The sequence below is a fragment of the Cyprinodon tularosa genome, unplaced genomic scaffold (assembly GCF_016077235.1).
Source record: "Cyprinodon tularosa strain WSP-4 unplaced genomic scaffold, ASM1607723v1 ctg531, whole genome shotgun sequence".
NCBI lineage: Eukaryota > Metazoa > Chordata > Actinopteri > Cyprinodontiformes > Cyprinodontidae > Cyprinodon > Cyprinodon tularosa.
The window spans coordinates 1,201,356-1,227,547 of NW_024039265.1; the positions used below are offsets into that span (position 1 = coordinate 1,201,356).

Consider the following 26,192-nt stretch of genomic DNA (forward strand, 5'->3'; position numbering starts at 1 on the left):
TTTTATTTTGAACATTTTCCATGTGCGTAAAGAAATGTCCCAAGTTACAGAGATTTGGTACAATCGATGGATGAGATGCCACATTTAAAAAAAGCATTTTCCCTAAGTCTTTAAAACCAAAATAAAAAATAAATAAATAATTAACAAAATAACAATAAAAATATGAGATGGTAATTACATGGTAACAACACCGGACGCCCCTTACATTATATAACAGATCTGAGCTTGTTTGCGCAGCAGGTTCATTCAGCTCCGGGATCCTCCGATTTATAATAATGGACTTAAACTCGCCTCGGGCCATGACCCCCCCAATGAAAGATATCTAAGAGTGGAGAGAGAGGAAGGGAATGAAAGCTCATAGGAGGGAGGGAGAGAGAGATCCCTGAATGAGGATCTTCCTGGGATTAGACAGAGAGGTCCCGTGAAGTGCAAAGACACAGAAATCAGGGTTTTATTTCTCTCTCTTCGGCTACTGTAGCGAGTCAGTAAAAGCAAAAAAAAACAAACAAACAAAAAAACCAAACAAAATAAAACAAATCAGCAACTAGTCTGGCTGTTTTTCTGCTGGAGCTGACTGTGGGCAGAAAGAAGGAGGTGCGCTCCGGTGCGCTCCAGACGCACAGCATGGAGGAGGTGGAGAGGAGCTGAGCGCACAGACAGGACGCCTCTCCGGGATGTGAACTGAAGTTGTGGTAGAATGGCCACCCATGTGGCGACAACAGCCGAGGGATGGGAGCTTTTTACCACCACTACTTCAACCAGCAACACCACCACCCTCCAACCACCGACCTCCGCCGGCTTTTCCACCGACTCACCATCGCCTCCTCTCTGAGCATCCTCTGCTTCTCCTTGGTCTACCTCCTCACCGGAGGCTGCGAGTCGGAGCTCACGGAGAACTCTGACATCAAGCCGTCTGCGCGGGACTTCGTGGTGAGGGGGTCGGGATGGGCGCAGGAGGGGAACGGAACCGATGCTCTGGGCAGCAGCCACCCGGCGCTGGAGGGCAACAGCTCGGGGAAAGAGTGGACAGCCGCGCGGAGGCTGCCCCAGGCTCTTATCATCGGGGTTAAGAAAGGGGGCACCAGGGCTCTGCTGGAGTTCCTGCGGCTCCACCCGGACATCCGCGCCCTGGGGTCCGAGCCGCACTTCTTTGATCGGCATTACGCACGGGGACTGGATTGGTACAGGTATGCTGGCAAAACACAAGGAATCCATAAAAAAAATAAATAAATAAATAAATAAAATAAAAAAGACAAAAACTGTAATTGATTATTGTATATATATATATATATATATATATATATATATATATATATATATATATATATATATATATATATATATATATATATATATAGATAGATAGATAGATAGATAGATAGATATACTCATCCAAAAAAAAGAAGGCTGAAACGCAGGGGTGGCTCTAGGAAAACTTTTAAGGGGTAACCTGGTAGGTGGTGATGGTGGCAGATTCTTTTTACATTTTCCCCCTATCTATCTATCTATCTATCTATCTATCTATCTATCTATCTATCTATCTATCTATCTATCTATCTATCTATCTATCTATCTATCTATCTATCTATCTATCTATCTATCTATCTATCTATCTATCTATCTATCTATCTATCTATCTATCCATCCATCCATCCATCCATCCATCCATCCATCCATCCATCCATCCATCCATCCATCCATCCATCCATCCATCCATCCATCCATCCATCCATCCATCCATCCATCCATCCATCCATCTCAACATAAACTCATTTATCTGAGATCTTGAGGGTCCTTTGCAGTATCTTAGTTGTTCTTAGGACCACATTCTTCTGCATTGAGATGTCTGATCTCTTATGTTCCAGTTCTGATGATCATGAGCACCACAGTTCCACATTTCCCACAAGGGGTTACTAAAGAATTTCAGATTCTGATACAAATGGAAAATAAATACTTTTTTTAATATATTATGGTATCTCTGAAATGTATAAAATTGCATAAAAATACTGCTGGTGAAGATTCATCCAGGTCATAGTCATTCCAAAAAAGTTAAAAAACAATTCAGTTCAGTTTATTTATATAGCAACAATTCACATCACGTCATTTACAGTTCACCAGATCATACAGTCAAATTGATTCAAAGTTTTCTATCTAAGGAAAACCAGTTGATTGCATCGACTCTTTGACTTGAAGGCAATCTCTCAAACTAAGCATGCTTGCAGTGACAGTGATGAGGAAAAACTCCCTTATAACAGGAAGAAACCTCCAGCAGAACCAGAGTCAGTGTGAGCGGCCATCTGCCGAGGCCAAATGGCACAAAACAATCCACTAGACTTTGTTTTCCAAGTTTGAAGACGTTTCGCTTCCTATCCTGCAAGCTTTTTCAATTCAAAATGCCAGAAATAGCTTTGAGTTCCAAGTTTCATAGAGTAGCCCGACAAAGTCTTGTTATGGCTTAAAAAATATGCAAATTGAACCGGAAGAAGAGGTCTACCTCTTAGTAATGGGGAGTCATTGAGGTTGTTGTTTACTTTAAAATATTGTGCACAAGGCTCAGTTTTGATTGGGTGGGAAGGTACTCTGTCTAACATGTCCTGGGTTGTTTGGCTGCTGCTTAAACTGAAGCAGTATATAAAACTGAAGCAGTATACACCTTTTAATAAAGGTTTGAGCACTTTTTATTTCGCTGTTTATATTTTATTTATGCTACATCCAAATTTCTATTGTGGAAACAAACACCCTTACATGTTAACAGTTCTTTTATTGTGGTTTAGGTGATGAGGAGACTCGGCCATCTGGCTGTGCCAATCTGTGCATCACTATGTGTGTGTGTGTGTGTGTGTGTGTGCCTGCTGAGCGGCCTGCACTTGTTTGAACAGTGTGGAAAGACAGAGAGCCGAAGAGTCAGGCCTATAGGATGAGTTCTCCGAGTGCAGCAGAGTAATCATCTTTGGAGCCGGAGCCAGATGTTACTGTTGTCATGTGGCTCTACTCCCGGCCTGTTCCCTCAAAACTTGGAAATCTTTTGAGGACACACAAAGAAAACCAGTTTTCATTTGAACTAGTTGAGGGATCACTGAGATATAAAAACGTTCTTAGCAGATTTATGTGCTTTATTAAACTTTTTTTTAATTGTGTGGACTGGAGGATTACATACCTCTGGGCCTGAATAACTGCATGCAGATCATGGCTTCTGAAAGATTTAAAGCCGCCTGGCAGTAAAACCTAACATGCCAGCTTTTCTTTAGAACTAAAATTGGGGGAAATGCAATTTAGTTTGAGTTTAACAGTGGCCAACAGGCCTAAGTGTCTAAGGAAATGTTCTGCATATCTTTCATGTTGTAAATGTAACCAGTGGCAGACTGTAAAAAGGTCTTACAGAGGCTTCAGCCTAAGGCCAAGGGTTGGCCACAATACTTCAAAAATATTTTAATGAAAAATATATTTTTTGCAGTTTTTTATGTAGTTATTTACATTTTTAGTTATAATTTTTCCTGGTCTGAAAGTCAAGCTGTCTGCAAAGGATTGTTTGTTATCAACCACACATTAAGTTTTGCTGGTGCGTTGACATTTACGGCAACTTTGAGACCTGAGGTTCATAGAAAACAATGAAAGTCTACAACTAAGGAGGATTAAAGGGGGATGTCCAAATTTATTAAAAGACCGTACTTTTAAAACAACCGCAACATTAAAAAATGTTGTGTATTAAAAATGTATTAAAAGCCAGTGAGTACAGGGTGTAGTGGTAGTGTAAAGCCCATGGTAGAGGCCACTTGGCATCGGGTTCAGATTAGGGTGAGTGGTGTTCAATAAAGGAATTTGTACTGCAACTGGAGGGTTGCCGGTTTAAACCCCAGCTTTTCCCATCTCAGTTATCAAGTCATGGGGCAAGGCTCTTCATCGACATTCCGCAGAGAGCCCATAGATGCCTGTTAGATCCAGCCTCCACATGGCAGCTGTGGCTACAGTGTAGCTTGCCACCATGATGGAATGTAATCTAAAGCTCTTTGGTGTTCCCGGACCTGATGAAGCGCTTTATAAATACAGACCATTCACCATTATGGCTATGAACAAATAGGATCAAGAGGACTCTTAAAGATGCAGCTTCCCTGTCTGTTAAGTGCTTATAAGTCAGCCATCAAACTTTCAAATCAATCGTAAAATAAAGAGTAAGCAAGCGAGAGGCTATCGCTGCTCACATTTTTTGTTCCTGTAGGAAGATGAGCTGCAATTAAGGCGATATAGAAAAGAAAGAAGAGAAAAAATACTTTTCTATGGCAAAGTCTCTGAAGCTTACATAACTTTTCCGTACGGGGAAATATTTGGGGGACTGAGTAGCTAAATGTTGAACATCTTAGATGCGAAGTATCTGGTTACATAATGTATATGATAGGACCATTATACTGGCAGTCAAATATTGTTTGATTTGTGCGTCTGGGATGTTGATCTATTCTGCTTTCCAGGACAAAATGTTACATTTTTACTGAAAAAGACCTTTAAAATTGCCTTTTTATTTTTTATGACATAGTTTAATGAGCAGACTGACACCTCAGTAGGTCAGCATCTATAACCTTGTAGCCTTTTCTGAATGTACTTTGGATAATGTACTTGCTCTGTGTGCTAAAGGCATACTTTCCTCTCTCTATACTCCAATTAAATGTTAGTCAATCACTAAATTAGTAGAAGATTATTTCAATAATTGATTATGTCAAGCTCAGAACAATTTGACCCAGTATTCAGGGCAGACAAACAGGTTTCTAAAAACGTTTATTAGAAGCAGAACTGGAGTGAACAGCATCTGCATTTAAGGCAGGAACCTCTGCAGGAGGAGGACACAGGTTAGTGACCACTTCTATCTGGAGGAGGATGATAATGAATGTGTGAGTCACTAATCTGGTCTTATAGTTCAGTCCAGTCCCAGAGGATGAGGTTGGTTCAAGCTGGTCGGCTGTCAACAAGACCCAGTGGGAGCCACACAGAGGGTCCTAGATGCTGATGGCTCGGGGATCAGAGGACAGGCAAGAGATCAGAACCGAGCAGAAGAAGGAAAGCGGGATTATCCAGAGGGCGATGCCAAAGCTGGTGTCGAAGGTGTGCCCTGTAGTCAGGCCCAGGATGTCAGAGATCTGAACAGGTGCTAAAGGGAAATCCAGAACATCGCTGTGAAACAGTTCCAGGTTCGGTTCACAGAGAGACAAAAATACAGCAGGAGTCATAAAGTCAGGAAAGCAGGCAGGAAAACGGATCATAACGGGGACAGGCAGGCTCAGAGGTCCGGAAGCAGAACGAGTCTGGATCAGGCAATCAGAAATCATTATTACTCGCTAGAAGAAACTCACCACAGGCTCGACTAGTCTGGCCCTGATGGCTGGTCTGAAGGCTGGTTAAACAGTAGCTCAAGAGAACCAGGTGGAGATTGGCAGGTTAATGAAATGAGTAATCAGACCAGAAATCAGCGCCACGATCATGACAGATTAATCACGATTAAATCAATGAATTGCTTCAGCACTAGTTTTGCAAAGAAATATCTGAACTTTTCAATTTCATGTTAAAACAATTGCAGCCCAGAAACAGAAATAAACATACTTTCATTTATATAAGTGAGTCTGAACTTGAACAACATGCAACAACATAATGCAATCCAGAATCAAATAACTAGATTTCAATTGGACGTTACTTAAGCATTGGTTTGAGTTTTTGATCTGGTTAACTAGATGCCAACAGTACAATAAACCCCAAAAGTCATAAACATTTTGGGATCCTGTAGATATTTAGTTGTGACTAATGTACTCAAAGTTTATACTTCCTAGATCTATCTCATGTTTGACTATGTTGACATTTTTTAATCTACCACAGCATCCTTCATGAAAAAGTGTAGTTATAGAAATTAGTGTAAAATTTGTGTACAATTTTAAACAGTGTTTGTACTTTTCTTGGCAGAAAACCTTTAAAACTTTAGAGTTGATTCCTACGATTTACTGTATTAACAGATATTAAATACCAGAACTAAATTCTCAGTCAATAATATACAAGTAAAGGAAAATGTTCTTGAAATTTTCAAAAATCTCAAACATTGAACAACGGTTAGTCGTCCGGCATGTGATGCATGTGTGAGTGTGAGCAGATTGTCCCGTCTCTCCCTCGGGCCAGATGGGTGTCGTTTGAGCGTTGAACCACTTGACATCACTGTCAGCTCTGTCAATTGACCTCTGACCCCAGGTCGCTTTGCGCTGGGAGTTAATGATGTGTTCACAGCACTTCATAACACAAGGTCCACACCATGAACACACAGACAGATAATGGGCAGACATCTTTGTTTTTCATGGTGTCAAAGTCGCACAAATTGTTTTGTTTTTAGTGTTTGTATTTGTAAAAATGATCAATATCAGTCAAAAAATTGTTTTATAAAATGGTTAAATGTGAAGTAGACTTTATATAGTTTGGTTTTATTAATTGTGCACAATAATTAAATTGAAAAGGATAAAAGAACATAAGGTTTGTCTAGTTTAAAAGAAACACAAGGTATTTTATTGGCAATAGTAGATTTCAGGATACAATGTTGTAGTTTTTACCAAAATATTTAAAAATTACATTTGGCTTTAACCTCTACTATAGAAAACAGAGTTTAGGTACATAAAGTGAATTTAAAGATTCAGAGTAGAGATGCAAATAACAATAATTTTTCAAATTGATTCATCTGTGTATTAATTTTTTCGATTAATTGATTAATAATTGGATAGCCGAAGGTTCCATAAAGATTGTGCTTACAACATTTAAAAAGGTGAAACTAAAACTTTTCTATTTGAGGAGTTCTGGATAGAGCATACCAACAGACAAAAAGTTTTTTTTTAACCCTTTCATGCATGAATTATGATAGTATATGTTATGATTTTTTTACCAAGTGTTTTTATTACTCTTTAGGAATGAAAAAAACATTTTCATAATTTTTTTTTTAAAAATATACTTTCTTTAGGGAGTTGGTAACATGTCCACTTGGGTGGACAATGCGCATTTGTGCAACTGATATAACCTTGTTTTGTTTTGTTTTAAAGAAAACTATTGTTACTTGATGTCCCCATATTTTTTTTACCTGCAAGGATCGCCTAGAATATAAGGAATGAGCAGATATTCCTCTCCCTCACAACCCATGTGCTCCTCTGTCGGCCATTTTTTTTTTTTTTGAGGAAAAAAAAGTCACTTGCAAAGGCTGACGAGTAGGTGGCAGTTTGACAAGTGGCAGGATGATACATTAGCGTCCACTGTAGTAACATATGTGCAAATGTGACATTAAAACATGTTCATTTAAGAGAAAACAACCATTTAATAACTGTCCACTGTAGTGACCACTATGCACGAAAGGGTTCTTAAATGCAAAATGTGAATATATATATGTATATATTTTACAATTTAGTTATAATTATTGTTTTAAGTGGGTTTCTCTGTGAGCTAAAGCCAAGTGTTAGAGTCTCTATTCTGCAGTTAATGATTAATCGATTACTAAATTAGTTGACAATTATTTCAATAATCAATTAAATGTGATTAATCTGATTAACTGTTTCAGCCCTAATCCAGAGACAGACTTAATTTTGCCAAATAATACAACAAATACCTTAAAAATACTATTTAATTGAAGATATTTTATAAAACAAATAATTTTCTATTATTTTTCACTCTTCTTTTTTTATAACATTTTCTACTATTTCTAATTTTCTAGCATGCATTAAGCGATACATTTATCTGATCTATAGGCAGCCTAGCCCTGCCCTCTTCATAGCTCTTCCTGTACGGTTCTTAAAGGTTGCAGTAGGGTGTGATTTTTTTGTAAAACTAGACTAAGACTAACCAGGTCTATATGTCTGATCTTTTTGCATTTAAGTATAATTTTGGCTGCATGTGGAGAATTTTAGATGAAAAAAAAAAGATCTTCAGAGCTTTTAAGACATCATTTTTTTTTAAACATTTTGTTAATATTTGCTATTTCTATTATGGAAATATCAGCATTGTAAGCAGCATTTTCCTACATTTTACCATTGATCTGTTTGATGATGATGATCATGATGATAATAACGACGCTAATAAACATCAGCAGAGGCTTCACTCTCCTTTTGGTTGGCAAAAACTCACAGAAGCTTACAAAAGCTCAAATTATATAGGAAAATAAAACATAGCTATGAAGTTAAACATGTAAATCATTTACAGGTGCTGGTCATAAAATTAGAATATCATGAAAAAGTAGATTGATTTCAGTAATTCCATTTAAAAAGTGAAACTTGTATATTATATTCATACATTACATACAAACTCATATATTTTTGATGTTTATTTTGTTTAATTTTGATGATTACAAATGACAACAAATGAAAATCTCAAATTCATCATATCAGAAAATTAGAATATTGTGAAAAGGTTCAAAATTGATGGCCCCTGGTGCCACACTCTAATCAGCTAATTAACTCAAACCACCTGCAAAAGCCTTTAAATGGTCTTTCAGTCTAGTTCTATAGGCTACACAATCATGGGGAAGACTGCTGACTTGACAGTTGTCCAAAAGACGACCATCGACACCTTGCACAAGGAGGGCAAGACACAAAAGGTCATCGCTAAAGAGGCTGGCTGTTCACAGAGCTCAGTGTCCAAGCACATTAATAGAGAGGCGAAGGGAAGGAAAAGATGTGGTCGAAAAAAGTGTACAAGTAAGAGAGATAACCGCACCCTGGAGAGGATTGTGAAACAAAACCCATTCAAAAATGTGGGGGAGATTCACAAAGAGTGGACTGCAGCTGGAGTGAGTGCTTCAAGAACCACCACACACAGACGTATGAAAGACATGGGTTTCTGCTGTCGCATTCCTTGTGTCAAGCCACTCTTGAACCACAGACAGCGTCAGAAGCGTCTTGCCTGGGCTAAAGAGAAACAGGACTGGACTGCTGGTGAGTGGTCCAAAGTCATGTTCTCTGATGAAAGTAAATTTTGCATTTCCTTTGGAAATCAAGGTCCCAGAGTCTGGAGGAAAAGAAGAGAGGCACTTCATCCACGTTGCTTGAAGTCCAGTGTAAAGTTTCCACAGTCAGTGATGGTTTGGGGTGCCATGTCATCTGCTGGTGTTGGTCCATTGTGTTTTCTGAGGTCCAGGGTCAACGCAGCCACATACCAGGAAGTTTTAGAGCACTTCATGCTTCCTGCAGCTGACCAACTTTTTGGAGATGCAGATTTCATTTTCCAACAGGACTTGGCACCTGCACACAGTGCCAAAGCTACCAGTACCTGGTTGAAGGACCATGGTATCCCTGTTCTTAATTGGCCAGCAAACTCTCCTGACCTTAACCCCATAGAAAATCTATGGGGTATTGTGAAGAAGAAGATGCAATACACCAGACCCAACAATTCAGAAGAGCTAAAAGCCACTATTAGAGCAACCTGGGCTATCATAACACCTGAGCAGTGCCACAGACTGATCGACTCCATGCCACGCCGCATTGCTGCAGTAATACAGGCCAAAGGAGGCCCAACTAAATACTGAGTGCTGTTCATGCTCATACTTTTCATGTTCATACTTTTCAGTTGGCCAACATTTCTATAAATCCTTTGTTTTTATTGGTCTTCAGTAATATTCAAATTTTCTGATATGATGAATTTGAGATTTTCATTTGTTGTCATTTGTAATCATCAAAATTAAACAAAATAAACATCTGAAATATATGAGTTTGTATGTAATGTATGAATATAATATACAAGTTTCACTTTTTAAATGGAATTACTGAAATCAATCTACTTTTTCATGATATTCTAATTTTATGACCAGCACCTGTACATAAAAAACATCCAGAATAAAAAATGCAAAAAAATAAACAACACACAAAAAAACGCTTTTTTATTGTGGTAAAGACAATGACATTAATGACTCGCAAACTGTGAAATCTTTATGATATCTTTAGATTTGTCATGCTTTATTTTAAATCAGTGTTAACTAATTGACTTAGCTTTACAAGGTTTTAGTAGCAGCTAATATGCAACACCTACATGTAATGACCTATTTAACCTTTATGTAATACACCAGGCCTAAAGCCATTATCAGATTAAAGGAGGTTGGATGCATTTAGCAAAGAATGTTTTTTGGATTTATTAAATTGGGCATGTTTCTGATATCTTTTAGTTAACCAATTTTAAAAAAATATTGTCTGTTGTCTGGGAAAAAAATGATTTGCGATCCAACTTTTTTCCCAGATTTTTTTTCTCTCCTGTCTCTGTGCTATACACAAATTAAAACAACTTCCCACATTTGACTTGGACAGATTAGTAAAAGTTATAAAAATAACGAGTCTTTGCAGCATGTCTAATCAGAACAGATAGAGAATCTAAATATATGAAATACATAATGAGATCTGTGTCTAAAGAAAAGAAAAACAGCAATAAACATTGTGGGACATTTAATATGCTGACTGAGGCAGTGAGAGGTGATTCTCAGAGAGACATCCAAGAAGTTTATCCATGTTTTTTCTTTCTTTTTTTTTCATAAAAAGGTGAGAGATACGCACCGCTTACCTGCTCTGTCTGCCCCGCATTATTTTTGTGAGGCTAAAAGGGGATCACTATTTTACTACATCAGTTTTTTTCTCCTCCTGAAGTTATTTCTTTCAAGGACATCGATAAACTGGGCTTATTGTACCTCTTTTTTGAGATGCTCAAAAAGGATCATTACTTTATCTGTTTTCTGTCCTCATCGTTTTCTATCATGGTTAAAGTCTTCTATTTTAATGTTTCATTCATTGTTTTTTTTCCAAGTCCGTCCTGCTTACTATATACTCTTTTTGCAACTCCAAAACTGACTCTTTTCCCGTGCGATTAACATATTTTATTTTGTATTTTCCCCCAAAGAGGATGTGTTTTACTTTGTAACCGCGTCTCTCTTCCTGTCATACTCATAAAATTGCTGCGTAGTCCGACTAGAATAGACCTGTGGTCCATCTCTGGGGTATATCCTTATTCAGATTTAGCCATTGAAGATTCGTACTTTCACATGTTGAATCCCTGCAATACTGAAATCTCTATTGATTACGAGGCATCAATACTTTTTATAGCATCAATATGCTATAAAAAATGACTTTCTAGTCTAACTTTTAGAGCATCAGTGGAGGCTGATGATCCCTGCTTCCTACTATAGCCCATCAGGGTTCATGAGGTTCGACAGTAGCTCCCAAATCATTTAGAGAGTCATCTGATGCTTCTGGTTTATGCCTGAGTTAAATCAGCTAAAACATCCAACAACTTTGTGCTTCATGTACTTCTGTGTACAAAGTCCAGGGGCAGTGTGTCCAGACATAAACCATTTTTAAGCCTGTCCTATGTGTCCCAGCTAGTGCTGAATCGGTATGAATTTTATATTTAATGTTATGGATTTTATCACTGAATGTGTTATATTCTGTATCTGAAATATTTAAGTTTCTTTTTACTATTTATGTCAAGATTCTCTAGTATTGTAAAAGTAGATACGATTATGACAGATTAATATATAAAAGGCAACATTGTTATACGTAAACAGGATCATTGGGGGAGCAGAAATAAAAAGGTCGGCTCAAGTTCAGCTATAGAGCAAAGTGAGTCATTGAACTTCGTGTGCCAATAATTACTCTTGCAATCCCATTGCTTTAAATTAAAGAAGGCCAGTGGTGTATCTTTCCCTGAATCACTTCTCTTTTCTATGAGAGTAAAATAACATTTGGCCTCACCAGAGCAATGGAGATCAAAGCTTCTGACAAAGATTCACTAATGGTGCTTGAAGCCCAGATCTAATCTGAAGGAGTAGTAGGATAGGCTCCGAGATGCATTCGAAGTTTCCTTCTTCCCCTTCTGTCTGGGATCGATTGGGTTATCTCCTCATGCTGACCTTGGGGTGACTTCAGCATTAGGACGGCTAGCTTTGGTCAGCTCGGCTTCTGTTACAATTAGCAGGAAGCTTTATCCTAAGTTGGCATAACCGCCCCCGGCTCCCTCACAACGGCCCAACGGGCTCATGTTACTCATAGCCTTTTACTTCAGTTACGCAGGAATTCACTGAAACCGTTCAACTGAAAATTCACATCTTACTCATGATTTCCTGTTCAGGGATGACATGACAGGTGACCGAGGTGAAGAAGGTCAGGAAAGGGGAGGGAGGAGAGATAAGGCGTAGGTGAACTGGGGGTGAGACGGGTGAAGTATGTCTTACTACAATCTGACACATCTCTGCTGACCTTTGCTTCAACCTGGGGGACTGTCATCAGAGCCGCCGCTCGATGTGTGTGTGTGTGTGTTTCAGTGTGTTTCTGTGGTTGTTGTGCATTTTTAGGACCTTTACTGGAATAATCACCAACCTTTTAAGGACCAGCAGGGTCCATGGGGACCAGATGATGAAGATCTTTTTTTTATTATTATTATTATTATTTGGATTAGGCGTAAGGCATGGAGTCCATTGGCGTCAGGTTTAGGGTTCAGTTTAGGTTGTATACTAATGATAAATTGTCCAAACAAAAAGACCTCCTTAAAGTGTGAGTGTTTGGAGCTTTTTCTTTAGGATCCTTCATATTAAGGAGAACTCAGGCGGATGTTTCTGTTCTTGTGGTATCAAAACATTTTTGACTCTAAGTCGAAGACACAGCTTTGACTTACTGTTATTATGAAGGAGACACAGTGAAAAAAAATCTTTGAAGAATACCCCAAAACAAAATGATTCTGCCCGTTGTGGACTTGTTCTGTTTGCATCTTTTTTTGAGTTTTTTAGTTACACTTTCATTTATCTCCTTCTGTGTTTTCTTGGTCATTGATTTCTTTTATACTTTGTGTCGTTGTAGTTGTTTTCTAGCTATTTTTAAGAAGTGTTGTATTTTTTGAGTTACTCTCTGTTGCCCCCTTGTGTGAGTCTCCTTTCCCCTAGCTCCCTTCTAGTTAATTCTATCCACACCTGCTCCCTGTCAGCTAATAAGCCCATTCTTTGTTCTGCCAACCGATTTGTTTCATTACTTCACTCCTCATGTATGTCTCTCCCTGTCGTCTCGTATTTTTGGTTACCTGTTTATTATTCCTGGATTCGTGCTTCTTTTTCCACCTACATCTAAATGAAATCTGCAAGAAATCATCTCTGCCTCCTCATCTCTTTATTTGATTCCTCTTCTAACTTCCACTGAACCTGACACTTAATATGAGAAGGTCAACCAAGCCAAGCTCACGCTTTCTTGGAAATGAGTCAATCTTAAGCTTAATCTAAAGGTTGAAATACCAAAAAATAGGATTTCCGGGATTCAGGGATGGTTGGATGGACAGATAGCTTTCCGTTGGGAATAAACCTCTGGCAGAACCAGGCTCAACATGACGATCTTCTGCCGGACCGGTTGAGATGAGATAGGGAACGCAGTAAGAGTCCAGGAGGAATTACACACTGATGAATCTTTAGCTACGATGGTGGAGGAGGGGGTGGAGGTGGGTTGAAATGGTGTCAACTGAATGAAGTCACACAGCGCATCTGCCGCCTGCGCACAGGAGCAGAAAAGTTCGTATTGGAGGCCTTTTAAGATGACCTTTAGATGGCGATTGGCTTTCGTGGAGGTGTGATTCAAAGCTGATTGGCTGTGTCACAGGTGGATGAAGGAGAGCAATCAGTTTCTTCAGTTAAACTTCCGCCTAGGCTCCATTTATCACTTCAAACTTAGTTCTCTGATAATCTCATTATTATTTTGCAGCCCTCTGTTTAAGCAGCTTCCTTGACCAGAATAGGCCCATGAGAAGAGACTATGTAAAGCAGTAAGAATAATCTATTTAACTGACCTAATCTACTTCTGACTTGTCTTTTCTAAATTTGTCTTAAGTCAAATGACATGTCTTTACACTATTCTAACCACCTGCTATCACTAATTACCAATGTTAGCTGTCTGGGCTTTTTTCAAACCATATTTATGCATAATATGTAACACTCACCCGCTGTCCTGTCATTCGTCTGAGTCTCTATCTCTAGTTTCAGCTAGAGATAGAGAGACCCCCAAAGCTAAAGTTGTTGAGTAGGACGATATAAAGCTTTATAAAAAGTCTTAAAGACCCTTAAAGGTCTTTGAGTCAAGTTTTCAGTAAACTGAAAAAGTAAAATATTAAATTGGTCCAAGAGGCCAGTCAGTTATCATCCCTTCTGTTAGAGCATATCATAAAAAGAAATTTATTAAGTATTTTTACTTTTTTTTTTACCAGTTCTGTTTCTCCTTGTCTAGAACAGTTAAAGATTTCATACCATTTCATTAAAAACTCTACGCTACCCAGACTGATTTGCAAAAACTAGATTAAAAGAAAAGTCTGTCTTTGAAGGTCTGGTAGGTTGACAGCTATGAGGCCAATACTTGAAAACATTCTTATGTAATGATTTAGATACGGGAAATATTTCCCCCAAGCATACTTTTACAAAATCTCTGACCAGCCAATATTGATTGTGAAATGTATATTATGAGTAGGTATTGCAGTAGTACTTTCTCTATTTTGGTACCTTTCTCACACAGAGCAGTTATAAATTATTCATTTTACATGGAGAGATGACAGTGCACCATGTGTATAAGTCAGAGAACCTTAATCTCACTGTAACTTTGAGTGTGTAGGTAAGGCAAAAGCTAAAGTAAAAAGCATTTTACATGAATTAAACAATAAAAATAGAAGGAAAATAAAACCAGAAGGTGTGTAAAAATAACAACTCAAGACTTAGAACCTCTTTTTGATAATGTTTTTTCTTGGAAGATATCTAGGTTAAATATGAAACTTTAACAGGCTCCCATAACTGGTTAAAAAAAAAAGGCCGCTATTCATTATAAGTAATGTGCAGTGGGCCGAAAGCAATAAAGGGTTGGATCAATAATTGCAACCACATGTCAGAGTGTTAGTTCGATAGTTCCACAAAAGAAAAAAAAAAGATCACAACTTAATTTTACAGCACACAAGTTCATTCACCAAGATCATCATGTGTGCTTTCAGATCATAATGCTGGGATAGTGGAATCAGAGGGGTGTGGCTTACAGTTCCACAGCTGCTGGTTGTAGTTGGCTATTACCCCATTTACACTATGCCCTCTGAAACAGATCCCTGCCAAGTTCGGACCGAGCTCGGATCAGTTAACCGTGCTGAGCTTGGTTCTTACAACCATTTACACATCATGCAAGTACGGTTCCTAGCCTGCTATGGGCGGTTCATGATACTACAGCTCTCAATGCTGGAATCACACTAATAATAATGGGGGCGCCCAAAACATTCAGGAACTTATGTGCCTGGATAGCGTCATCCACCCAAAATTCAATGGGATCCTTAGTCGTGGCATCATCCCCGGTCACACCACGCTCTTTGATGCCATTTATTGTGAACAGATGAAGAGATATTTTAATTGCAAACACTTCGGAAAAACTGCAAAATGAGTCAGCTGTAAATAGGAGATGATGCAGTTCGCTCATGCACTCTTTGTTATCAGAGAACCGAGCACCAGCTGAATGTGCTGAGCCCTACTGTTGAACTAGTACTAGATTTAGCACGGCTTGGTTGTATCTGGTACAGTCCAGTTAACTGGCGTTTCATTTTTCACTTAACATGCTCGGAGTGTTCTCAGCAAGGTTTCAAAAGTTTAAATGGGGCGGTGGAGTGGAAGAAATATGGTGGAGCACATAGGCAAGAGCGAGGGTTTCACTCCGCTCCAGTTCGCTCTAATGCTCTCTGATGCGCTCATGTCAATTAAAAATGTTTGATTATAAAATTTTATTATAAAATTTTTTTTATTTAAGTGTGATCTTTTTCAACATTTGATAATTAAATAGGAAACATAGGGAAACATGAATGGAGGGAGGTTTTACTTTTACAGCTGGGAAACGAATGCGACAATTTAACAGCCAGTTAAATCAGCCAGGGATGAAGAACAACTGTTAATAGAGGAACACAGCTATCGTCTCATAGGAGCTTTTTTTAATACTACTATCTCATTGATGTCATTTGGCTGGCTATCAACATGTTTTTAAACTATTCGTCTGACAGCCTTTTTGAAGTATAAAGAACAAAATAAGAGAGAGATAAATGAGAAAAACTATAAATGATCGGCTAATTGACCAAACTTTATGATATAGCGTTAAAAATTGAGGGCTTTTTTTTTGCATTTTTATCATTGAGTCTGGCCTGCATTTGATAATCTCCAGATTAATTACTTGAATTGATCAAGCATCAGTTTGTTTGTTTGGTTAGTCGGCACCGATGTGAGGACCTTATCTCTATGAACACAGTTCCATAAAAAAGTCTATTTTCAGTTGCTCCAGTGGAAGGTTTTGCAGTTTATAATGAGCACATATAGACCTCTGAATTCATAGCAATACATTGATGGCCTTGTTCTTGTATGACACAACATGTGTCATTTCTGTTTTTTCTTGTGCTTGAACAATAGATTGCAATTACCGTGCAAATCACTGAAGATTTACCAAAACACTAAATGTCCAGCATGTCTTTAGCCAGGTGAAACATATTAAGTCTCTTGTAAATAAATAACTAAAAAATCTTCAATAATTCTTCAAATGATTCAACCTATATGGCAAATATGATGTTGCATGATGGTGTTTAGGTGCTGTCTGTGTTTCTATACTGTACTGAGGGTGATTGCCATAAGGCTCAGATGGGTGGAGTTCTCCGGCCCTCATTAAGACCTTCCCATGGGGCTTTGAAACCAAAAGTGCAGGGGGTTGGGTGAGTACCGGGGCCCCTCTATGATGGATGTCTCCTGGAAGTGGACAGGGCACAGCCACAATGGACTGATTCTCTAATATCCCCCATATAGGGGGAATGGATGACTGACCCCCCAATAACACACTCATACAAATGCATGAACATGCAAAAAACACCCAAAATTCAAAATTGGCTCAGAAACCAGCCGTCAGGTGTGGAGAATAAATCCAACTTGATTGGTTGTTGTTTCATTTCTGACACAAACGCCATTAATAAACAGAATCCCGGAAGTCTGCGTCGCTCGTGTTCTGCTGGACTTTGTGATGAACAAAGTAATTGCTTCACATTTTTTAACAGACACAGACGCGGCACACATCACATGACACAGCATGCTGCTGATGGGGCTCCAGAGGGTTCTGGCTCCCTCAGCCTCCACCTGCCACTCTCCGTCCCAGCTGAGCCCCACTGCCACATTAACATCATCACTAACACCTCCTCACAGCCTACACCCCATTACTATGCTCCCAGTATAAAGACATTTAATCCCCCCCGCTCCTGGCCGTGCACCACCCAGATCTACCTATACAGAGTTTCTTTTACCCCCACCCGAAGGATCAATAGCCCATGGCCTTGGCTCGCAAATAGTAATAGTAATTCACAAGGGAGGTTTAGTGAAATATTGGAAAAGAAGCGACAAAAGGAGATGTTCCTCAAAGGCAAGCAGAGGCTTATTCTAAGCTGCTGGATAATCCCTCTGCCCATCATGTTGTACGTTTGATCTTACACTAAGTAGTAAACGAGCACCATGAAGGTTTAGCTAAAAGTGGAATTTTTTAAACTGCCAATTAATTACATTTTGGAAGTGGGGTTTATCTGCAACACATGGTGCCTCCAGATCCCCTGTGTTTCCAGTTAGTGTTTGGCCTTAACATAACAGAGGTTACCTCTAATCCACCCTCCTACCTTACAGGCTTCTAACCCATCCAGGGGAACCACTACTAAGTGTGTTTCCATCAGCTTTTTTTATGTGCATAAAAAAAAAAAAAAACAACACAAAAATATTTTTACGCTTGACTTAGCGTTGTTTTACGAAAAGGGGTAGATGGAAACAGTTTTCTTGAATCGGGTCCGATGTAGCGAACTTTTACCTCACATGACAGACCAAGTGTTTCTGCTGTCAGCTCAAGCATGTGAAGCATGGCTGGATGCAGCATCGCCGTTACCAGCTGACATGTTAACGTAAAAAAAAATGCTCAATAGTAACACATTCATTAACACTTTCTTCTTTTGCAGAACCAGACAGAGCTGGAATGCAGCCTCTATTTCCTGTTTACTATGGCCATCTGCAAAGACTTAATATCGACGATGTTTGACTTTACGCTTTGCAGTGCTTAGTTAATTTACTTAATTAAAGATGCAAACACAACAAATTCGGATTTCTTTTTTTAACTTTTCGAAGTTTGCCTAAATTTCACATTTTTGTTACATGGAAAAAAAAGGCTAATGTTGCAAAACGACAACATCCGACTTCATGCTAAGCTTTGGAAAAAATCATGGAAAATTAATTTGATGGGATGCATTTTGATGAGTTGGAAGCAAAAACTTTGATAGTTTTTATTTGGAGCAATAATTTGAAGCATCTTAATGTCAGGGTTGGTGGTAATCTGTTAATTGGGAGCAGATGTGGACAGAAGAAGCTAGAAAGGAGCTAAGGGGAAGGGAACGGAGCACTTAAGGTTAACAAAGAGTAACCAGGGAAAACAGGGTTTAACTAGAAAATAATTAAATAAGGCAATAGGAAATGCCTACAAAATGTGGAATAACCAAAATTTGAACTAACTAACTAAAACCAGACCAAGGATTATAAAATAGCAAAAATGCAGAAAATAGATTACAAGGAAGAGTAAAACTAAGAAATCAAAAGTGATATAAATCTTCATAATTCAGACTAACATAAAAATAAAGCATAACTAAGAACCAAAAATGAAAACTTACACAGAACTAAAAAGTCCAGAATGGTAGATTATTACACTAAAACAGTCAGGTGAATACTACTTATTTTCTTCACAAATTTTGTCTTTCTGGAGTAATGGCAACAAAATACGCTATTGCAGAAAAAAAAAAACATTGCAAGAAGGTCACTAAAGATTTGGTTACAAACCCATAGGCCTCATGGGGAAAAATGATATTCACTGAATTCACTGCAAATGATTCTAATGCTTTTCCATTGGGATCAACTGCAGCTATTTACATTTAAACAGCTCACTATAGTAAGATACAGCAACATGTTATTTCCCTTTGGGATTAATAAAGTTATCTTCAATTAAATTGAAATAAATTGAATTTCCAGATTTTAGAAAGCTGATATATTTAAAGCTTGGGATCTTTTTTTTACAACTTAACCCTGGTTTAAGTTCTTAAAAAATCATTTTGTGACCCGTTTATGTCCCTTAATGTTCTCTAATAAACCTCTCAGGCCTTCACAGAACAGCTGCATTTATATGCTGAGATTTAATGAAACACATGAGGGGATATTGCTTATTAATAGAAAGAGAAATACTACAGTAAATTCTGGTATTAGTGTGTGATATTATGAGAATCAATTATAATTATCTTTTAAGCCATTACTTTAGTTTGGTATTTCATATCAGATCATGATAGAAAACAAATTTTAACGTTGTAAGGGAACAATGTGTGAACTAATGGGTTATAAATGTTGCAAGGCAGAAAAAAAGAATGATAGCAAACAAACACTGTGTTAATGAAAACATATTACGCAATGTTTCTCTTTCAGTGAAATTGAAGTTATAGAGCTATCCTCAAGGTCGCTGGAATTGTATGCCAGAAGTAGCACAAGGGAGAGGTTTTATTATCAGAGAAGCTAACGGCTATTTTGTCTGTCAATTAGTGGGTCTTCGCTAAGCTTGCAGCAGAAACATGTTTATAAGAGATCTTTTCTTTTGATGGCGCTCTTAGGGGCAGTAATTAGCTCTTTGTGCTTAGGTAATGGTATGGGGCTCTTGGCTCTGAGGCTATTCACCGACAGATTGCTAATGGAGGCGCGTTTGCGTCCACCGCCATCATTCCTTCATCAGTCATCCACCCCTTTCATTTAAAAGAAACACACACACACACTGCATTTAAATCCACCACACCCACCCGTTAAGTGTGCAGAATCTCTGTGATTTTATAAAATGTGTCTGTTCCTCTGTGGGTGTGTGTGTTTTTGGTTTTCAGAATTGGGTCCACGGGGACAGCAGAGGCATGATAGTGAGCAATTGACTAATGAGTGAATAATGAGTGTATGTTTGTGTTTTGCAGTGTTTTTGTGTGTGTGTTGTGCACATGCCTTCACGAGTCTTTGTGTCTCTGTGTGTAACAGACTGCACGGCTCCTGCTGCTCAGGGTTATTAGAGTTAAAAGGGAAGTCTTCAGGCTAAGCGGCGGTGAAAACTGCCTCACACTCATCCGATCAAATGAAATCGCCACGCGTGTGACTGTAGGTGTGTATGTGAGTTTGTCAGACTGAAGGGAGAGGTCGTATTGATAGGAGGTTTGGGTTTCAGGAGCACCTGAAACCTGAGCCTATGCAAGAATACAGCTGGAGCATCCTGCCCTCACTCTTATCAGCTGTGTGCTGCATGTGTGTAATTTCTCTCTGCACGTCCTTCTGTTATTAATGCCTCGTTCAAAGCTCATTGGAAACTTTTTCTCTTCTAACTGTACGAAATAAGAAACCGGGGAAACTCATTTAAGGAAAATTAAAGACTCATCTCTATAAATGTAACAGCAAAAAAAGTAAATGTGTGTTGGTTTAATAATTTTTTTAAAACTTTTTGTAAAAGCGCAATTTAAAATTGATGGACTTAAGGGTTTGCACATCTGCCATGAAGTGTATCCTGGTCTTATTTGTGTAATTGTCAGAGCAAATCTGTCAGTAATGCTGTAAAAACTAATCTACTATATCATATTAAGTGCTGTGAAAATTAACTTTCTCCTTATAGATTTTTTGTTTTGCTTTATCTTCTGCCACACATAGATGTTTTATATCATCATACAAGTTTTCATATCAGACAAAGATAATCTGTATAACTATGTGGAAAATCAAATTGCCCCGTAAACCTAAATCTGGTTCTGTTACCACTGACCGTTTTAAATGAATTAATTCAGCTTATTGGAGAGTTTTCAAACATGAAGTAATACCACCGCATTACTTCAGGGTTATATCCAGACTTTGACTCTGCAACTCACATAACCTTATAAACCATAAACCAAGGGAGGTTGAGGTTTAGATCCTTTTAGTCATGGCCCGGCAGTAACTAGGGTTGCACTGATTTATCTTACGGCTGATTGATCAGCCTCAATTTAGTTAAATTTGGGAGATCAGTAATCGGACAATACATGGATGTGAAACTGATCTTTTCCACCAATCTGATCTACCTCTGTAAAGGTCCGAAAACCACCTACTGCCAATGCCTTAAACTTTAATCTATGTATGAGAGTAGTTCAGATTTCTTATTTTTTCATTAAGATAGATTTAAATGTCTTGTGATCTTATAAAAATCACACTTTAAGAAATGGAAATGTCATGAGAGTTGTACAAAACCAAATTTCATTCTGTATACACTCTTAGTATACATAATGACAATTAAAGTTGTCAAAGTCTAAGTGACAGTGTTAGTTATAAAAATAAGGCTTTTTAAAACTGTGATCGGTCATAAAGCTGCAATCGGTGCTCCCCTAGCGAAACCGATAGAGACTTCTTGTTTTCATCATTTATGATAATAGACGCAGTTCCTAAGGAGGCAAACCAGCATCAGACCATGACATGACCACCACCCTGTTTGACTGTCAGCATGATGACAGCACAATGCTGAGTCAGTTTTACTGCAGATGTAGCTGAATGGATACTTTTCAATAATCGCAATTCTCTTTGCCTTTTTGCTGTTTTTGTTCATCGCTATTTTTTTTCTTGACTATCTGTAGAAGATTACATTTTTTTCCCCAACCCCTAAGTAATTGTATTCCCATTTTTTATCTTTAAGCAATTTCTGCTAAAGTTAGAACCTTGCATTCAGAACATCTATCCTATGTTTAAACTGAGCATTTGTTTGAATTGAGGCATTTAATACGAGCTAAGATGCTGAATCAGAGCCGTGTTTCTTCCATCAGTCGGTTAGGTGTGTGGCAGGTGTGTTAGCAGATGTCTCTGAGCCTCCAGCTGGTCCTGGGGGGCCTCTGGAGTCATTTATCTCTAAATGAATCCCATCTGCTGGGATTTGTCTTGGAGTCTGAGGAGCATAGCGCTGATACACATTCAGAGAGTGACTCTTGTGTTTGTCTTGAGCTGCACCTCAATGGCTGGTCTGCATCTTTGGGAGGTTACTGTGCCGATGCTTCGTCACCGCTCATGCTACCATGCCTGTTATATGATGAATGTCAGAGTGAGTAATGGGTTGTATGAGGCAGCCTGAGGCTGTGGGTGGGTGTATTCCCACTATTTGCGAATGATATCATCCTATACTGAACACATTTACCACTACTATCTGATCTTTATCCATACCCCTGTTCTGTAGGATGGTAAAAATAGTTTCACAAAATGAGGTGAATAATTAAGGAGTTGTAGTATGCTTTATTTAAAAATTGCAAGGATAAATGTGAAATTAACCTTGTGGTAAAAATGGTCACACCCCACTGAGTGGAACAAGGGCATACGATGATCAAAGGTATGAGTCAGGAGAAAGAGGGTTTACAGAGAAGTATTTATACAATATGAGAAACTTAAGTTAGTTACTAATGATTGATGAACATAGAGGTCGACATCATGAAAACTGGACATTTTTCTTGAATTTTTATCTGAAAAGACAGGACTACAATTTTTAAGGTGTTTCAAGAACAGGAATATCCTAAAAGTGCTGTGGTGTTTTATATTTAGCTATAATCACATGGATTCCTAGTGAAACATTAGTGTGGAAGCATCATGCAGTGGGGTCACTGTTATTCAGGCGAGAGTTTTTGTAAAGGTGGAGGAAGTCGCAATGGTTGAGTTAATGTTTTGAGTATCATAGAGTCCAAAGAAAATCCTCTCATGAAAATCAGTTAAGGTAGATTTACAATTATGTCATGTTTAGATGTGACATTAGCTAAGAAAAACTTTAAAAGATGCTGTAGTAAAGCATTAGTTTTGAAATGTACAACCCTGTTCATTTTTTATTATTTAGGCAGTATTGTTTTGACTCTTGAGAGCCACTGTATACCAGAACTTCTTTTATTCTATACTTCTAGGAGTATGATGCCCAAAGCCCTTGACGGACAAATAGTGATTGAGAAGACGCCGCGGTATTTTGTCACAGTGGACACACCAGCACGGGTCCATGCCATGTCTCAGGATGTGAAGCTGATCGTGGTTGTTCGTGATCCTGTGACACGAGCCATATCGGATTATACGCAGATCATCTCCAAGACGCCTGACATCCCACCCTTTGAGAGTCTGGCCTTCAAGAACCGCACCACAGGTACCTCATTTCACATGGCAATGCCTTTGCTGCCCATAAAAATGTCTTTCAGCCATTTTGATTTGATTTGCATTTCATCCACAGTAAATATTCACAGCTTGTTCTCATCTTGCTTTATTCAGACTTGACCAAATATAGGCGGAAATATGAGCACTTTTGTTCCAAGACGTTTGACCAACAGCTGAACATTCGCTATGTTCTCTATAGGAAATGGAATGATAATATCACCATATTTGAAGCTGAATCTGATGTAGAATAATCTAGTATTCAACCTTTGACAATAAATTAAATCCTGTTTTCAACTTTGTTTGAAGATTCTATCACCATTGCCATAAGCAGACCTTACTAGCTTTGCATGTACCAATTGCTTTGTTGAGTCAATATGATGATGAGGAAATTCCTTCATTGTAATGAATATGATCTTTGAGCGTTTATTGGAGGTCCTCTGAAACGCCAATAAGTTTCAAATGACACAAACTAATGTGGACAGAAATTATCTGAGTTCTCTAAATTGTGTTAAAAACATGTCACTTCCGACAAGGGATGAAACTCACAGACAATAACAAATAGAATCTCCTATAGACATTTTTTCCATTGCTGGGTAGAATAACCTGGTTTAGGAGCAGGTCTTTTGAAAAGACTTTCCCGTCGGCATGTGATCCGCATCAAAATCGCCTCGGCTCTGATCGGATGAATTGGGAACATCAGACCCGGGTTGACACACTAATTCACATGACACCATTGAACAAAACATATGGACATCAACACACAACGCCAGCCACGTCTGATCTAAGAAGCCGAAACAACTCTGTTTACATTCGATAAACTCGCTGCAGCACTGCTAAGAGGCATCTGGACAGATATGAGTGAAATAATAAGGAATATTGATTACACTCTATTTCCCATCCGTGTTGCTCTCCATTGTTTACCTCCCTGATTTCCGTCGGACATGCAGTGGTGAGGGACAGTGGCCACGCAGCTTTTCAGCAGGGGGTCAGACTTAGCTTTTAGGTCTAATGGGAAAAGAGCCAGAAGCCCATATTTAACGGGTCAACACGGTTTTTAAAAACGTGGGGTTTCAGTGTGAAAGGGACTATAAGAAAGAGTTAGTAATTACTGTTTGTACTTATATACTGCATTCACCAAAATATAAAATATATTCTTCTTTTTTTTTTAGAAATGTATATATTATATTATATATATTTTTTTATCTGATCCTATCAATAAATTCGGAATAATTTAGAGAATAATATGTTTTTAGCTTCTGTAAATAAACAAATAAATCCAGCAGATTTAAAAGCAACTTTTCGGGCAAAAATGCAGATTTATATAGATATGATTTAAAATATTTTCTTTATCCTGGCTCTTGAACAGAAAAGGTTTTGTTTCTTAAAATAGCTAGATTTTTTTTTTCCCTTTGTGCTTTTCTTCTTCAATGTTTGGACTCATGGTGTAGTGCAGTTATCTTCACAATTTCACCACACATCATTAGGATGAATAACATACAGATCTATATTCATTTTCTGAAGCTTGCTAGAGCAATCAAAACTGCTTTTTACCCAGGTGAAAAGAATATTATGGGGCTTTAAATAGCTTCTATAGAAAATAGTTAAGAATCATGTATATTTAACATGCCATGAACATTTGTATTCACTTTCTGGTAGTGTGTCCCCGTCCTAATTATGCAGAAGTCATGACCATCCTCCTTTCTACATGTCTCTTTAGGTCAGATTGACTCTCTGTGGAGCCCGTTGTGGATCGGCCTCTATGCCCAGCACATGGAGCGTTGGCTGGCATGGTTCCCCAGAAGTCAGATCCATCTGGTCAGCGGGGAGAGGCTCATCTCTGACCCGGCTGGAGAACTGGGGAAAGTCCAGGACTTTCTGGGTCTTCAGAGGATAGTCACAGACAAACACTTCTATTTCAACAAAACTAAAGGATTTCCTTGCTTAAAGAAACCAGAGGGCAGCAGTAAACCCCACTGTCTGGGAAAGACAAAAGGGAGGACACATGTCTCCATAGACCCAGAGGTGATTCAGAAACTGAGGGATTTCTACAAGCCTCATAACCAGCGCTTCTACCAGCTTGCAGGGCAAAACTTTGGATGGCACTGATCCTCTACCTGCATGAAGTTAGACGCCTCAGTTGGCACTGCTTTAGTGCAAATCTTCTGTCTGACTGAGACAGATGAAACGACTCAGTGCGCTAAACACAGTCAATAATGTCTCCAGCCAAGGAGAATCTCCATAGACCTCTTTCTGAAATCTTAGTGTCAATACATTCTGTCTGCATCAGCCATTCATCTTGACATGTCAGAAATACCGCTTTGTGCTTCTGCGAAAGATGCATTCAGACTGTGGTTGGTATAGGGTGTGGTTTTATGATGATTGGTATAAACAAAAAAGCTTTCAGTGTCTGACTTACAAGCTGTTATAGTTGTACAAAGATGCTAAAACTCAGTGTCTGTGCAATTTTTCTTCTATACATTTCAGACTTTTCACAGCTCAATGTTTTTCTGTAGATTTTACAACATATTGCTTATTGATTTCATTGATAATCAACATATAGATTAAAATTTTAAACATGATAAGCTATGTGAATCTATAAATCCGTGCCAGGGCTCTAAAATCACTATAATATCTTTTAGTTTCAACATTTTATGACTGCTTTGAGTGTTTGATTGTATTTTCTCTGACTCTTTTTATGTATGATGTGGACTTTCTGTCCAGGCCCCTCTTGCTAATGAGATCTAGATGGCAGTAAAGTTTGGTTTTGGTAAAATAAAGGAAAAGTGATGAATTAACTTTGGATTTCACTAATTAGTTGTTAGTTATTGTTATCCAAATTTTTTTTTGTGTATGTTTTTAGATCGCCCAAACAGTGTAACGACACTATGGAGTGTGTAGTTGGAGTGCCCCCCTCCCACATACCGGAACATTACATGTCATTTAGACATTGGTTTTTAGGTTGAAGCTGGTCGGT

At 38.4% G+C, this 26,192-nt stretch overlaps 1 protein-coding gene across 1 annotated transcript; it reads left to right on the forward strand.

The window, feature by feature from the left end:
- Window positions 1-347: 347 nt before the first annotated feature.
- hs3st3l (heparan sulfate (glucosamine) 3-O-sulfotransferase 3-like) lies at window positions 348-26,013 on the forward strand. The gene is made up of 3 exons (XM_038304365.1): window positions 348-1,187; window positions 22,981-23,210; window positions 24,936-26,013. The coding sequence occupies exons 1-3, from the start codon at window positions 730-732 to the stop codon at window positions 25,322-25,324; spliced, it is 1,077 nt and encodes a 358-aa protein (XP_038160293.1). The 5' UTR covers window positions 348-729; the 3' UTR covers window positions 25,325-26,013.
- Window positions 26,014-26,192: the final 179 nt, after the last annotated feature.